A 17,242-nucleotide genomic window follows, 5' to 3' on the forward strand; every position below is an offset into this window, starting at 1 on the left:
TTCCAACCAACCCACAAAACATTTCTGTAGGTGAGTTTTATCATTTTTATTTTTATATTTTTTAAATTTTTATATTTTTCAGACATCAACAAAACCAATGATAAACACGATTAAGGTATCAAGGATTTTAACACAGAATTATACATTGTTATTCTGCGAGGCCATGTCAAGCGAGTGTGGCAGAGTGGGCTCATCAAACCAGTACGATCTCAAGCTCAAAGCATGGCCATCACATCAGACTGTGGTTGGTGGAGAGAAGATGCTGAGGTCTTCGTCCTGCAGTGAACTGAATATAGGCAATCCAATACAATCCAATTGATAGGTGCACAGATGACTGTGTGGTTTAAAAGACTGCTTCCCAACCATGGGGTTTTGGGTTCAGATCCACAGTGCAGCACCTTGGGCAAGTATCTCCTACAATAACCTCAGGCTACCCAAAATATTGTAAGTCAATTCAGCAAACAGAAATTGAAAGAGACCCTTTGTATGTATATGTACATGCATATGTATGTGTTTGTGTGTGTGTGTTTGTGTGTATGCTTATGCTGACATCACGAAATGGTTGTAAGCGAGCATTACTGTCATACAAGCAACGTCCTTTGTTTCCAATCTTCTTCCAGGAAAAACATGTCTGGTGATGGGGAAATATGACCAAATTTGGAAAGAGTGAGGGTTGGTGATAGGAAGAGCATCTGACCCATGGGGAGGCATAGAAAAGTGGGCATTGGCCCTTTAGTGTTTAAACTGGCCACATGTGGCACAAATGGGCACCATTCGAGCGTGATCATTACCAACGTCGATTCACTGGCACCTGTGCTGGTGGCACATGTAAAAAGATTCGAGCGAGGTCATTGCCAGTACCGCTAGACTGGCCCCCGTGCTGGTGTCACGTAAAAAGCACCCAGTACACTCTGTAGAGTGGTTGGCGTTAGGAAGGGCATCCAGCTGTAGAAACTCTGCCAGATCAGACTGGAGCCTGGTGCAGCCATCTGGCTTGCCAGCCCTCAGTCACAATCGTCCAACCCATGCTAGCATGGAAAGCGGACGTTAAACGATGATGATGATGATGATGATGATGATGATATGGTCAAACTAACCAGATCTGGTTTCCCACACCTACCCCACAAATCACATCATTGAAATCTCAAAGCCACCAGTGAATAATTAAAAGCATGAATAATTAAAAGCAAAGTGACTAAATAAGCATTATTACATTTGACAGAGGAATCTGGATGCCAAAGAGTTAAAAAAAAACAAAAAAATATTGATTCTAATGAAACCGATGTCTCTTCTCAAATATTTACAAAACAACAGCAGCAAACAAACAAATAAAATAACAATCCCATGACTGGTAAATAAATAAGTAAATAAATAAATAAACAAACTAAAAAAAAAGGGCTTATAAAATTAATTTAAACAGAACTGCAAAACTTTCAACGTTAGAAACCACATAAGAATGTAATTTAATTATAATTTAATAAAGGCAGTAGAGATTGGAATTAGATAATAATAATAATAATAATGATAATGATAATAATAATAATAATAATAATAATAATAATAATAACAATAGTTAATAGAAGTATTTAAAACAGCTGACAACAAAATTATATAAATGTATTTATACAGACCTAAATTTAGAGTGTAATAATTAATAATTAATTTATGTTTAAATTATATTATGGAAATGTAGGCCTCTACGGAGTGTGTGTGTGTGTTTGAGGAAGAGTTTGTGCATATTTGCATATTGTAATAAAATTTGATTAATTGAAATAAATTCAAATTATTTTATGACTTCAAAATAATTATGGAAATTTACCTAAAATTCTACATCTGTTAAATATCACGTTAATTTCAAGTCAATATTTAATTAAATTCAATTTCATATCGTTAATTTTAGAGAAGTTATACAATGTCACTATGAGGACATGAACACATGTATATCTCTCTCTCTCTCTCTCTCTCTCTCTCTCTCTCTATATATATATATATATATATATATATATATATATACACACACACACATTAATTTTGTGTGAGTATGTATATGAGTATGTATCATCTATCTGTTTGTCTGTCTGTCTGCCTGTCTATCTATCTCTCTACCTATCTATCTATCTATCTATTTATCTACCTACCTGCCTGTCTATCTATCTATCTATTTCTCTCTCTCTCTGTCTATCTAACTATCTCATCTATCTATCTATCTATCTATCTATCTATCTATCTATCTATCTGTCTGTCTGTCTGTCTATCTATCTATCTATCTATCTATCTACCTGTCTGCCTATCTATCTACCTGTCTATCTATCTATCTATCTATCTATCTATCTATCTATCTATCTATCTATCTATATATATATATATATATAATATATATATATATATTATATATATATATATAATATATATATATATATACACACACACACATTAATTTTGTGTGAGTATGTATATGAGTATGTATCATCTATCTGTTTGTCTGTCTGTCTGCCTGTCTATCTATCTCTCTACCTATCTATCTATCTATCTATTTATCTACCTACCTGCCTGTCTATCTATCTATCTATTTCTCTCTCTCTCTGTCTATCTAACTATCTCATCTATCTATCTATCTATCTATCTATCTATCTATCTATCTATCTATCTATCTGTCTGTCTGTCTATCTATCTATCTATCTATCTACCTGTCTGCCTATCTATCTACCTGTCTATCTATCTATCTATCTATCTATCTATCTATCTATCTATCTATCTATATATATATATATATATATATATATATATATATATATATACTCACACATACATGGAATGACAGAAACAAATGTGACTGCTAATCATACACATTGTTATACAACAGCACCTGTCTCTAAACTAACCTGAAAAACATTTACGCATTCAAAGAAATATTTAAGTGCACTTACAACATGTATGTATATATGATGATGAATGTATTTTCAGAGAATGCACACCAACGCAAGAACTGCAATGTTCAAGTCGAGCGACTAAAGTCACAGGAAAGTAAAGTACATGAAACATGAAACATGAAACAGAAAACAAAAAAAAAAAAAAGCTGATGACCGGGAAAAAGTAAAAGAAATAAATAAGAGTTACTGTCCCATTACTAATTTCTGTTTTTAGTAAGCTTGATCAGACTGGTATATAAATAAGACACAGGGTGACAAGGAGCGGGGGGTCTTTATCAATTGATAACCGTAAAAACAATGTGAGGTCGATGATGCTGGTGATGGTGGTGGTGATGGTGATGGTGGTGGTGATGATGATGATGTTGATGATGGTGACGATGATGTTGGTGATGGTGATGTTGGTGATGATGGTGATGGTGATGTTGGTGATGATGATGTTGACGATGGTGGTGATGGTGATGCTGATGATGTTGACGATGGTGGTGATGTTGACGATGGTGAGAATGTTGGTGATGGTGATGATGGTGATGGTGATGTTGGTGGTGATGTTGGTGATGGTGATGATGGTGATGGTGATGATGTTGACGATGGTGGTGATGTTGGTGATGGTGATGGTGATGATGTTGTTGTCTAGTTGAAGCGACAGAGAGATTGGATAGAAATAGATTCTCCCAGGGATTTGATTAGGAAAAAAAAAAAAAAAAAAGAAGAGAAAGAAACCCTGGGCTGTGTTTTGGTTGAGATTTATTTAGCTTTCTTTAGTGTTGATGTTATGATGAAGAGTGAGTGGGACGATCATCATGGCAGTGGTGGTGATGATGATGATGATGATGATGGTGGTGGTGGTAGTTGGTAGAGATGTTAGCTGTATTGGTGATGATGCTGGTGATGTTGGTGGTGGTGGTGTTGGTAAGGTATTGATGATGGTGGTAGCATTGGTGTCGGTGGTGGTCAGCAGAAGTTAGCTAAGTCTGTTGTTGAAACTTATCAAAATAAATTGAGGGATAGAAATTAAATACATACATTAATACACACAGCCCCGTTCATCCACCACCCATCACCACAAATAACACACACACACACACACACACATATATTTGTGAAGCACTTTGTGTGTATGGTGTTGTTTGTTTGTCGTAATGTTTTAAACAAACACAGAATAGGTTGCAATAACAAACTTTTGAATTAGCAACCAGTTTTCAATCGAAGTAATTGAAGCTATTTTTGAACCTCGACCCTTCATTAGGATTGCTGCTTAATTTAGCAATTGTTTTGCTTACACACACACACACACACACGTACAGAGAACTTACTGTACGCATTGTATGTATATATATATCTATGAGCAGACACACTGCATCTGCGTTTCCATAATACACTGTGGTTTATATAACCATCTTAACCTAGATTTATATAACGGTCTTAGAACAATCTCACAATTTTCAAATTATTACTTCATCTTCTCCTTTCATCAATCCTCTTTCTTTCTATGTTATATTAACTTTTTTTATTCCCCGATTGCCTTCAGGTGCCCTATTCCATCATACGTACATATGCCCTTTCCCTTTTTTCAATGATGAATGGAAACTTCAGACAAGAAAAACAAGAGATAAAACAATAATTCAGATATCTGCATCAACTCAACCAAAATCTCCTTTAACCCTTTAGTGTTCACATTATTCTGCCAAAATTAATCCTTTTTTATCCATATTGTTTTGAACAAATCATGCATTATCTTGGTGCTATGAGATTTTGATGAGGTAGCTGTTAATTTTTAAAACGATATTGTAGGGCTGGTATGAGAGACCAGATCTGGTCAGTTTGAGCATAAAACAGGCAGAATACTTTTGGCCGGATATGGCCGGTTTAAATGCTAAAGGGTTAAGAGAAATAATTATGCTGTATACATTCTAGTCTTTATTTAAGGCGGTGAGCCGGCAGAATCGTTAGCATGCCAGGTGAAATGCTTAGTGGTATTTCGTCTGTTTTTACATTCTGAGTTCATATTCCACCGAAGTCAACTTTGTCTTTCATCCTTTTGGGCGTTGATAAATTAAGTACCAGTTGTGTACAGGAATCGATCAAATTGACTGGTCCCACCTCTCCCAAAATTTCAGGCCTTGTGCCTAGAGTAGAAAAGATTATTAACGCAGTGAACTGGCAGAAACATTAACACGCTTAGAGGCATTTCGTCTATCTTTATGTTCAGAGTTCAAATTCCTCTGAGGTCAACTTTGCCTTTCATCTTTTTTGGGTTGATAAATTAAGTACCAGTTGCGTACTGGGGTCGATCTAAATGACTGGTCCCCTACCCAAAAATTTCGGGCCTTGTGCCTAGAGTAGAAAAGATTCTATTCTTTATTTCTCTGTCTGTGTGTCGTCGTCATCATCATGTAATGTGTGAAGGTGTGTGGCTAAGTGGTTAGGGTATTCAGCCCTTGATCGTAAAGTCTCAAGTTCAATTTCTGGTGGCACCTTGTGTCCATGAGCGAGACACTTTATTTCTTGTTGCTCCAGTCCACTCAGCTGGCAAAAATGAATTTATACCTGTAATTCAAAGGGGACCAACCATGTCACTTTCTGTGTCATGCTGAATCTCCCTGAGAACTACGTTAAGGGTTAATGTATTTTCCTTTATAAATTATCAGCTCCCAGAAACATTTCTGCAACTGACCCCTATATTACTTGGGTTTGATTGAAGTTAGCTACCATGTTTTCCTTTATACTTCTAAAGATGCACAGACTAGTGGTTAGAGTGTTGATCTCACAATCATAAGTCTCTGGTTCAATTCCTGGATCGGGTGGCATGTTGCATCCTTTGAGCATCATTTCACACTGCTTAAGTGTATTCAGCTATGAATGGGGAACCAGCTTCTTGCTCCTTCCAGCTCAAGTGCTGGAGGGCTGAGAAAGTGTCCAGATCTGCTCGTAAACACACAGGCACCTAAAAACACTTTCACTAAAGCATGGTACAAGCCACTAGGTCACACTGGCATGTGAGTAATGATTGAGCTATAAGCTACTAAAGCTAATGGGAAAATCCCAAATGATTCAAAATTCCATTTGCCTTTCCATGAGTCATTCCAGTCAAATTCAACAGAATACTATTGGCTACGTGTCTCAAATCCTTTTCAAATTTTTACCATTTGTTTATTTTCAGGAGAGAGATATTTTCTGAAAATTTCAACCTCATAACTTATTTGGGATGAACATGGCTGGTTTGAACATAATATTGTGACCCCCTTCGGTCAGACACTGACCATGGGTTTGCACCTAGAGAGTTACCCTCTGAGACACAAGTCTGGGTAAGGTTGTTTTTATGGAAGACCAGCAGTTGCCCATGCATACCGGCCTCCCCTCTCCACGCCACCAGTGTTATCCAAGGGAAAGGCAAAGGGGCCGATACAGCTTGGCACCTGTGACGTCGCAACTCATTTCTACAGCTGAGTGAACTGGAGCAACGTGAAATAAAGTGTCTTGCTCAAGAACACAACACACAGCCCGGTTCGGGATTCGAGCTCACAATCTCACGATCGTAAGCTCGACGCTCTAACCACTGAGCCATGCGCCTAATAATAAAAGGTAGAATATTTGGGCAGAAAGTGGCTGGTTTAAATGCTAAGGTGTTAAGGGGCATTGGAAAATTTTCAATTTTTGAATTTCTATTTTAAAAAGGTTCAAAATTCAAATAACATTTATTCTCTGCCTTGCGAAAGCCATTTCCCTAATACTTAATCATAAAGAGTTTTTAAAACAATAAGAACCGGTTGTTGTAATACAAAATCTTCAGAATAATTTTAAGTCGAAAATGTAAAAGAAAACCAAAAAAAAAACATTGGCAAAAATCAGGCATACATGATGCCAAGCACAAATATAATTGTGTGAGGAGGCATCGAGATATATGCTTGAGAAAACCTGTTGAGTCAAGTAAAACAAATATCGTAGCAGCGGCCAGTGCCCCCTGACTGGCTCCTGGGCTGGTGGCACATAAAAAGCACCAACCAAACGTGGTTGATACCAGGTCCGCCTGACTGGCTCCCGTACCAGTGGCACGTAAAAAGCATCAACCAAACATGACTGATGCCAGTACCTCTTGACTGGCTCCCATGCCGGTGGCATGTAAAAAGCACCATCTGAATGTGGTCGATGCCAGGTTTGCTTGACTGGCTCCCATACCAGTGGCACATAAAAAGCACCATCTGTACGTGGCCAATGCCAGTACCCTCTGATTGGCCTGTGTCACTGGCACATAAAAAGCACTATCCAAACGTGATCGATGCAGGCCCGCCTGACTGACTCCTGTGCCAGTGGCACGTAAAAAGTACCCACTACACTCTTGGAGTGGTTGGCATTAGGAAGGGCATCCAGCTGTAGAAACATTGTCGGATCAGATTGGAGCTTGGTGCAGCCACTGGCTCTCCATATCTCAGTCAAACCGTCCAACCCATGCCAGCATAGAAAACGGACATTCAACGATGATGATGATGAATCTGCCTGTTACACGTGTCACAGTCACCAAGTGATTCTGTTTTTTTTTTTTGATAGTACAAGAGATTTATTTCTACATTAGGCAGACTTAGAAGTTAACGAGTGTACGGTAAAAGAAGCAAGGTGACAATTAAACGAAGCAAAAGATAAGACTTAATCCTTCTAATATCTTCAAATCAAAGCTGTCGTTCTGCCAAAACCACTTGGCACTGAACAAAACAACTAGATTAGATATTTACCTCCAGAGAGAATCCTTGTTTCTTCACCTCTGAGAGTTTAAAGTACTAAATCAGGGCAAATAGGTGCATGATTCAGTACAGTTTTTATTGTTGTTGTTGCTGTTGTTACTATTTAACCCCCAGATCAATCCTGATTGAACATGCCTCTAAACAAAGGTGGCCCACCTATGATCATCCTAGATTTTCTTTTTATTTATCCAAGTGTATCTAGGACTACATAATCCAATGTTCTTTTGTTTTTAAGGCGATAGGCACAGGCACGACTGTGTGGTTTAGAAGTTGCTTCTCAACCGTATGGCTTCTGGTTCAGTCCTCCTGCATGGCACCTTGGGCAAGTATCTTCCCCTATAGCTATTTCCAGCAGACTCATATAGCCTTTTAGGACTACATAGTCTAATGTATTCTTGCCATTTTTTCCATCAGACAACAAAGGTGTGATTTGAGGGAATTTGGTTGCTATTTCTAGCAGACTGAGTGATCACATACTCTTTTACAAATACAGCAACTAAACTATTTACTACTTTTTTTTAAGACAGCAAAAGTGTGACTTGAGGAAATTTGGCTGCTATTTCCAGCAGAGTTACCACATAGACCTTTAGAAATACATTAATTAATATATTCTCTTCTCTGTTTGCCAGACTAAGGGTGTTTTTATGAGGGAATTTGACTGCTATTTTCAGCAGACTGAGTGACCATATAGTCCTTTAGAAATACATTAACTAGTGATTTCTCTTCATTTTTCATCAGACAGCAAAGGTGTGATTCGAGAGAATTTGGTTATTATTTCTAGCAGACTGAGCAAGCAAATAGCCTTTAAAGACAACATTATCTATAGCATTCTCTCCATTATTTATCCATCAGTAAAGGTGTAATACAAGGGAATTTGACTGCTATTTCTAGCATGCCGAGCAGCCTCATAAAGGCTCTTATTGGCTCGTATACAATACAGGGTTTACCCTAGGCATGTTGCGTGTCTTTTGTTTTCTTTGAATATTTCAAAGTTGAGCAAATTCAGGGAGAAAAATTTGCATCAGGAGTGGCTGTGTGGTAAGTAGCTTCCTAACCAACCACATGGTTCCGGGTTCAGTCTCACTGTGTGGCATCTTGGGCAAGTGTCTTCCGCTATAGCCCCGGGCCGACCAATGCCTTGTGAGTGGATTTGGTAGACGGAAACTGAAAGAAGCCTGTCGTATATATGTATATATATATATATATATATATATGTATGTGTGTTTGTGTTTGTGTGTCTGTGTTTGTCCCCCTAGCATTGCTTGACAATCGATGCTGGTGTGTTTATGTCCCCCCGTTACTTAGCGGTTCGGCAAAAGAGACCGATAGAATAAGTACAGGGCTTACAAAAAAAGAATAAGTCCCGGGGTCGAGTTGCTCGATTAAAGGCGGTGCTCCAGCATGGCCGCAGTCAAATGACTGAAACAAGTAAAAGAGTAAAGAGTAAAGAGTATCAAAAAGAAACAAGGAGGAACATTGCAACAAACCTTTGCAGTTTCATTAGGACTGCTTCATGGAAATTCTTTAGGAAGTCCACAAAGTAATCTGATAGAGGTTAAAATTACTGTAGAAATAACGACTTCCTTTCCATAATGAAAGACAAGTTGATAAGAATCATGAGGAGACGAAAAAGCAAAGAGAAAAATTCATAAAAGGAAAGAACTGAATCTTGAATCTTGAATGCAAGATGTCTTGAATTGTAGAATAGATTTTATAATTGTGGAGAATTATTAGGGAAAAAAAAAAAAAAGAACTTAATGAGTAACGAATGTACATAATTTAAGGAAGTTGATAAGATTGGTAAGGGGTTTTATAATCTAGCAAATTTGTGATTGGACATAATTGCATGTTGCATTCAAACATATATATATGTGTGTGTGTGTATTGATGGAAAGGTAACTGGAATACCAGTTTAGCCTAATGATGGTGATGGTGATGATGATGATGATGATGATGATGATGATGATGACGATGATGACGATGATCATGACAATAAAGATGATGATGAAGATGATAATGATGAAACTGATAATGGTGATGACAATGATGATGGTGATGACGATGATGGTGATGATGATGATGATGAGAATGACAATGAAAATGCTGACAATAATGACGATGATGATGATGATAATGATGACATGATTATGACAATGATGAAGGTTTTGGCTGTAGTGGTGGTGGTGGTGGTGGTAATGGTTTAGGTTGTAGTGGTGGTGGTGCTGTAATAGTTACGCAAGAAGAGGAAACACTGTAAGATGATGATGTCGATGCCAATTATCGATGACTGGGTGTTTTGCTAACGATGTTAGAAGAGGGTGGCAATGATGACAACGATGGAAATTGATGACAACAGCAGCAGCAGCAGCAGCAGTAATACCAGCGATAGTAGTAGCAACTATGAAATTACTTGCAAGATTTAGTAGCAGTAATTATTGTCTGTGTCTTCATGTATTTGTCCTGGTTTCTTCTTCAAGACCAGACCAGGAAGACATTAGCAGAGGTGGAGACAGAGGAAGAATTTTTGCTGCAGACAGTTGGATACAATACAAAAAAAAAAAAAAAAAGAACCTCATTCAAGAGCAATTAAAGAGTCAATCGTTATCAGACAGGGCATCCTAAAAATAGAATCTGCTCCTCGGGTTTTCTTATCTTAAATAATAATCTTTGTAACAATCATGGAAGTAAAAATCACTTTGGTTAGATACACTCACAGACACTTATGATGAAGCATATCACAAGCAACAAGAATACCTATTTCTTTACTACCCACAAGGGGCTAAACACAGAGGAGACAAACAAGGACAGACATAGGTATTAAGTCGATTACATCGACCCCAGTGCGTAACTGGTACTTAATTTATCGAACCCGAAAGGATGAAAGGCAAAGTCAACCTCGGCGGAATTTGAACTCAGAACTTAGCGGCAGTCGAAATATTGGTAAGCATTTCGCCCGGAGTGCTAACGTTTCTGCCAGCTCGCCGCCATCTTTGCAACAAGAATACTATTTGATGTCTGCTTTCCATGCTGGCATGGGTTAGAGGTGTTGGTTGGAATTGAGAAGCTGGACGGCTGCACCAGGTTCCAGTCTGATTTGGCAATGGTTTCTCTGGTTGGATGCCCTTCCTAATGCTAACCACTTTATGGAGTGTAACGGGTGCCTTTTATGTGACACCAGCATGGGTGCCATTTACATGACACTGGCACTAGCCACGGCTATGATTTCATTTGGCTTGATGAGTCTCCACAAGCACAGCATATTGCCAAACGTCTCAGCCACTTGCCATCGACTCCTTAAGGCCTGACATTTGAAGATTGTTGTAGGACATTGTGCCATAAGAATCATTTATGTCATAGGAAAATTTGTTTGCCAAAAAAGATAATAATAGGCGCAGGAGTGGCTGTATGGTAAGTAGCTTGCTAACTAACCACATGGTTCCGGGTTCAGTCCCACTGCGTGGCATCTTGGGCAAGTGTCTTCTGCTATAGCCCCGGGCTGACCAATGCCTTGTGAGTGGATTTGGTAGACGGAAACTGAAAGAAGCCTGTCGTATATATATATATGTATGTGTGTGTATATGTTTGTGTGTCTGTGTTTGTCCCTCTAGCATTGCTTGACAACCTGATGTGTTTACGTCCCCGCCACTTAGCGGTTCGGTAAAAGAGACCGATAGAATAAGTACTGGGCTTACAAAGAATAAGTTCCGGGGTTGATTTGCTCGACTAAAGGCGGTGCTCCAGCATGGCCGCAGTCAAATGACTGAAAAAAGTAAAAGAGTCAAAGAGTAATAGTAATAAAATAAAAATGAAAAAAAAAAGTTTAGCTTTTTCTTAAAACGGTAACTTCAACTAATCTACCAATTAGAGAAGGGTAATTTCTTCAAAATGAATTATCTAATTTACAGTGTTTGGTTTCAAAAGAGAACTACTTCAAAGGAGAATAAATGCCGAATTCATAAGTGTTGTAGTCTTCTTTTGATAGAACCATTCGCAATTCTTTTTGAGCAAACCATATTTATTTTTTCGAGCCTGGGCACGGTGGGATGACGTCAGCAGCTGGGGAGCTGACCAGAACTTGGGAGCTGTCCGGAAGGGGAAGGGTGCAGCAGTGATGTGCGCGCAGGCAGGGGACAATTGGGCCTTTTTTTTGATCGGGGTAGCCGACAGTGCTGGACATGTGAGCACTTCGACAAGGTGAGGGCAAGAAGCTGCTATTTTTAGCGTTTGGGTCGGGCCATGTGGAAGGGTGCGTTACCACCGGAGAGGTCTGCGTCAACGAAAGAGAAGGTAGATGTCTTACATCAAATCTCCCGCATACACCACAGGCACAAGGACCAAAACAACAACAACGATTTCTTTTATTTGCCACCAGGGCAAAGAATGAGGAAGACAATACTAAGACAGACATCAATGAAACGAGAGGATAAAAAGTATATACATAAACTAGCAGCATCGCCCGGTATTGCTTGGGTTTGTTTCGACCCTTTAGAATTGGAATTTTTGAAAAGTAAATATTTTGCCTTATGTAGCTTGTTATTCTCTTTAAGCGAACATTTTTCTGGTTGAAATACACCGAAAAATGGCGACACAGCAGTCAAGAAATTGTAAAAAATAGGGATTTTCATAGGAAAAAAAGCACCTTTTTGATGTAAATAATTTTTGGTGTTAACATGGTCCGATTTGAATTTTTTCTTCTACGGAAGGAAGAGCAAGCCTTCTTCTATCATACTATCAATTTTGGTCAACTTGTGCTGCAGGGTCTTGGAGGAGATAGCATTAGTTGAAGGCTACCAAACCTGCCACACACACAGACAACTTCAGCTTTATATACATAAATGTATAGGAAGTATACACAGTATACAATAAGACAGAGAAGCAAAAAAGAAATAATGATGATGATGATGATGAAAACAGCATTATTAAGGACAGCTAAGATACTCAGGAAGGTTCCTGGCATCTGAGGTTACTTGTTGTAGCCTGATGTTAGGAATTTCTCTTTTCCAAAAGTTTAATCTGTTGTTCATTAATGGAATAATAATAAAGGATAAATATGTGTGTATATATATATATCTGTGTGTATAAGAAAGAGAAGGAGAGAGAGAGAGAGAGAGAGAGAGAAAGAGAGAGAGAGAGAAGAGAGAGAGAGAGTGAGAGAGAGAGAGAAAGAGAGAGTGAGAAAGTGAGAGAGAAAGAGTGAGAAAGAGAGAGTGAGAAAGTGAGAGAGAAAGAGTGAGAGAGAGTGAGTGAGTGAGAGAGAAAGAGAGAGAGTGAGAGTGAGAAAGAGAGAGAGTGAGTGAGAAAGAGAGAGAGAGTGAGTGAGAGAGAGAGAGAGAGAGAGAGAGAGATAATGTGAATGTGTGTGTGCACACATCTGGTTTGTCATTTCTTTCCAGATGGCAGTTAATGAAAAGAGGATTTTGTTGCCTTACTTTTCTCCCCACCAACTCCAACCCATATCAATAGATTCTGTGATGCTACAATGATAATATCAAGCACACTGGAAATGGAGAGGATATTAAATAAATAAATAATATCAACAGAGATCCTACGTAGATATACATTCATTCGTACACTCAGTTTCTGTATGTATGTGGTGTATCACAATTTAAGTCTTTCACATCCATACAGTTAACCTCAGAAGAAAAATCTTATCAAAATATTGAAACACATTTTAAGACCCATCAAGCCAAGCAAAATTGCAGCCATGGCAGATACCAGTGTCATGCAAATTGGCACCCGTACATACAAATAGCAACCCAAGAGAATGACAAGATGGATTCTTCATCTGAGCCAACCGGCAGGAGACCTGGGATGAAATTGTTGGGTAATATCCATAGTAACATTTGCTTACACTTGGGAATCCAGCCAGAAAGTGTAATAATGACAGTTGATTTCGACTGGACCCTATTGATGAGATGCTGCAGGACTTTCTATCCACAACCCTTCCAGGAATAGTAGATGGATGGATGGATATTCACACCAGATTTTCCACACAGTTTTACGATTTAATTTCCTTAGAGTCAAATTTTCTGCTCAATATTTTCCAAACTGATATTTATATATAAAAACATAGACAATATTTTCTGAACATAGGGATAAAGCTACAAACATAAATGTGAGTAGAGACACTTAAATCAACATCAGTACTTGAACCACCACCACCACCACCACCATAACAGAACAACACAAATTTTTTATGTTTCTTTTCATTTTTTTGTTGTTTTGTTTGTCCTCCATGCATACAAATGAATGCTTCTTCTCCTAAACAGCCACAAACTCAACTCCCTTGCTCTTTAGTTCACAAACCACACTCAACGGAACAAGCCTGCCCCCCACCCCACCCCACCCCACCCCACCCCACCCCAAGCATATTACAAACCCCTTGCAAATGACATGTTCTCTGTTTTTATCTTTTCTGGTCCTTGTTTCTCTTTTGCTGAAATTTGATTCATGTGCGAAGCTGTTTACAGTTTGACTGGAAACTTGGGAATTACACACATTACCTGAGCTTATATATGTGTGTGTGTGTGTGTCTTCAAAATGTAATTACATGTGAACCATTGGCTATTTTTTTTCCTCCATCTTCCTTTTCTATTGGACTTTCCTCTGTTTCTTTAGAAGAGCTTTGCTCAAAACGTTAACCTTTCTTTCCTTCCCTGAGTGTCTGCTAATACTTTACATGTACCACATCCTCGTGTTGTGTTTTTTTGTGTTTGTTCTTTGTTTTTGGATTTAGAGATAGTAGGGGAGAGGATTTGTAAAGTATAATTTAAAATTAGAGATTAAGGAATTACTCAACCGTAATCAATTTGTGCATTTTCTGATGCCAAAGTTTCAAATTATATCGTTTACAGATGTGTATTAATTAAAATTTATTTACATGAAAATTTCAACAAAAAATCTCATCTATTTCAAGCCAAATTTCAAGGGATGGTTTAAAGGATGGTAATGATGTTATTAAATTTGATTTCTTCAGGCATGGCTGTGAGGTAAGGAGTTTGCTTTTAGGGTGTAAGGTTTCAGGTTCAGCCCTACTGCATGGCACGTTGGGCACATTCGGATGGTGCTTTTTACATGCCACCAGTATGGGGAGCCAGTCCAGGTAGTACTGGCAATGACCCATGCATGAATGGTGCTTACTGCATGCCACCAGCATGGGAGCCAGTCAGGTAGCACTGGTATTGGCCACAACTACAATTTCCATTTTTGATTTCAATTTGGGTGAGATTCTGATTTTTCATTTTACTTGACTCAATAGGTCTCCTCAAGCACGGCATGTCACCCAATGATTCAAAGGTACTTTTTAAATGGGCTGGTTATGTGACACTGGTATAGGCTACAGCTGTGATCTCACTTTAGTTGCCGGGTCTTCTCAATCACAGCATATCTCCAGAGGTCTCGGTCTCTTGTCATCGTCTCTGTGACGCCCAACGTTCAAAGGCTGTGCTTCATCCCATGTCTTTAAAAAACATGTAATGTGAGTGGATTTGGTAAAAGGAAATTGTGAGGAAGCCCATCATGTAACATATTTATGTGTGTTTGGGTCTGTGTTTGTCCCATACACAGACACACACACACCACTTCACAACTGATGTTGGTTTGTTTATGTCCTAGTAAATTAGTGGTTCGGCAAAAGAGACCAATAGAAAAAGCACGAGGATGAAAAACCCATCAAGGTGGTGCCCCAGCATGGCCACAGTCCAATGACTGAAAGAAACAAGTAAAAAGTAAAAGACAGATGCAATCTTACTTACCCGGTCACTTAGTGCAGAATATTTGATTCCCAACTCATCTCTTTCGGCACGACTTGCAGACAGTAGGTCTTCGACTCGGTTGAGCTCCACGGCAAGGAGACGGTTCTCTTCTTGCATCACATCCAAATTATGTGACGGTGTCTGAGAATTTGTTGCCATGTAAGTATGGCTTGAACTATCACCACCGAGGTTTTTGGTGATAATTTCACGGATTTTCGCCTTAGTCAAAGAATTTGACTCGTCCATCTTTGACGGGAAACTGCAGCTGTCTTTTAAGATTGAATCTTCGAGTTTCTGGAATAAACAAAAAAGCAAAAAATATATCAGAATATTTTTGTTGGAATTAGAAATTTTAAAAACTAAAAATAAACTGAAGAAAATTTCTTTAAAAACATATGTATGTGTGCAGGCTTGAATAAATTTTATAGGTTCTCTTTGAACCCCTTTGGCACGAAGTGGAGGCACGTGGCTTAGTGGTTAGGGTGTTGGACTCATGATCGTAAGATTGTAGTTTCGATTCTTGGACTGGGCAACGCGTTGTGTTCTTGAAGAAAACACTTTGTTTCATGTTGCTCCAGTCCATTCACCTGGGAATAATGAGTAATCCTGCGATGGACTGGCGTCCCATCCAGGTGTGGAATTTACACATCATGGAAACCAGGAAACTGGCTCTTACGGGTCAACATGACTCGATAAGGTAACTTTAACTTTTTTTTTTTTTTGGCACCAATCTGCCTGTGACCACCCCTGCTTCTGTGACACAAACTTCCTGTTTTAAAGTAATATAAATAAAAAAAAAAAACCTTCTATTAAAACTTCTTGTTAAAGTTATTTACTAAAAATGTGGCTGGGATGGTTAATACCCCAGGGAGGAAGAATTGAGGAAAGTGCTAAGTGTGGGGGCTCAGTGGAGGTGATGCAGTAAGGAGTGGTGAGAGGAAGAGAGTTAGGTGTGTTAGGTAGACCTTGTAGGGGGTTATAATAATAAATAATAATAATAATAATAATAATAATTGTGTACAGTGCTCAGGTGCACTACAACTCATCTAAAGTGTATATATAATCAGGTGTAGTTTTGGCGGATTTCGGAAAGCATGAGGGCCTTAAAAGATGCAGTGTCATGGCAGTCAACAACTGATGCAGGCAGTTTATTCCATGCTTCAGCAACTCTGAGCATGAAAAAATGTTTCCGAAAGTCATGGGAGCTGTATTGTTTTCTGACTTTGTAGGCATGTCCACGTGTGTTAGACACATGGAGATGTACACAACCAGATCATTCAGACTTACAGAGGCCATTGTCAGAGTTACAGTTAGGATAGGGATATATATATATGTATATATATATATATATATATATATATATATATATAGACATATATAAATATATACATATAGGGAGAGATAGCTAGCTAGATAGATAGATAGATAAGGCCAATTGGAAAGTCGTCAGGAGCGAAGCCATAATCAGTTAATTGAAAATTAATATTTTCCAAGTATGAGGTAAATGAGATTCCATCATTTGCCAATTTGATGGAGCAGGGAAGAGATGGAGGGGAGAAGAAGATATAGGTATTAACTTGAGATAACAAGGAAACTTATAAAAAAAAAATAAATAAAAAAGACAAGGAGCAGTTTTGTGTGGTGGTAGGTCAGGTCAGGTCGGGTCAAAGCAGGAACATATGATAAATTAGATGAGAAAATAAGATATGTATTGAGTTATTAGTTGATAATTTTATCTCAATGAAAACATTGGATTAAACAAAGAGATTGCTTTGCTGTTTGATGAATCTTTCCTCAGTCTTATCATCAGATGCAACTACAG

The 17,242-nt window shown here is 38.4% G+C and overlaps 1 protein-coding gene across 1 annotated transcript in view; it reads right to left on the reverse strand.

The window, feature by feature from the left end:
* The window catches only part of LOC115224742 (rootletin), a 135,695-nt gene that overhangs the window by 93,979 nt on the left and 24,474 nt on the right, over nt 1–17,242 (reverse strand). Inside the window, exon 2 of the mRNA XM_036513695.1 lies at nt 15,421–15,714. Within this exon, the coding sequence (XP_036369588.1) occupies nt 15,421–15,714 (294 nt within the window). The remainder of the gene's footprint in view (nt 1–15,420; nt 15,715–17,242) is intronic.

The sequence above is a fragment of the Octopus sinensis genome, linkage group LG26, assembly GCF_006345805.1.
Source record: "Octopus sinensis linkage group LG26, ASM634580v1, whole genome shotgun sequence".
NCBI classification, from domain to species: Eukaryota; Metazoa; Mollusca; class Cephalopoda; order Octopoda; family Octopodidae; genus Octopus; species Octopus sinensis.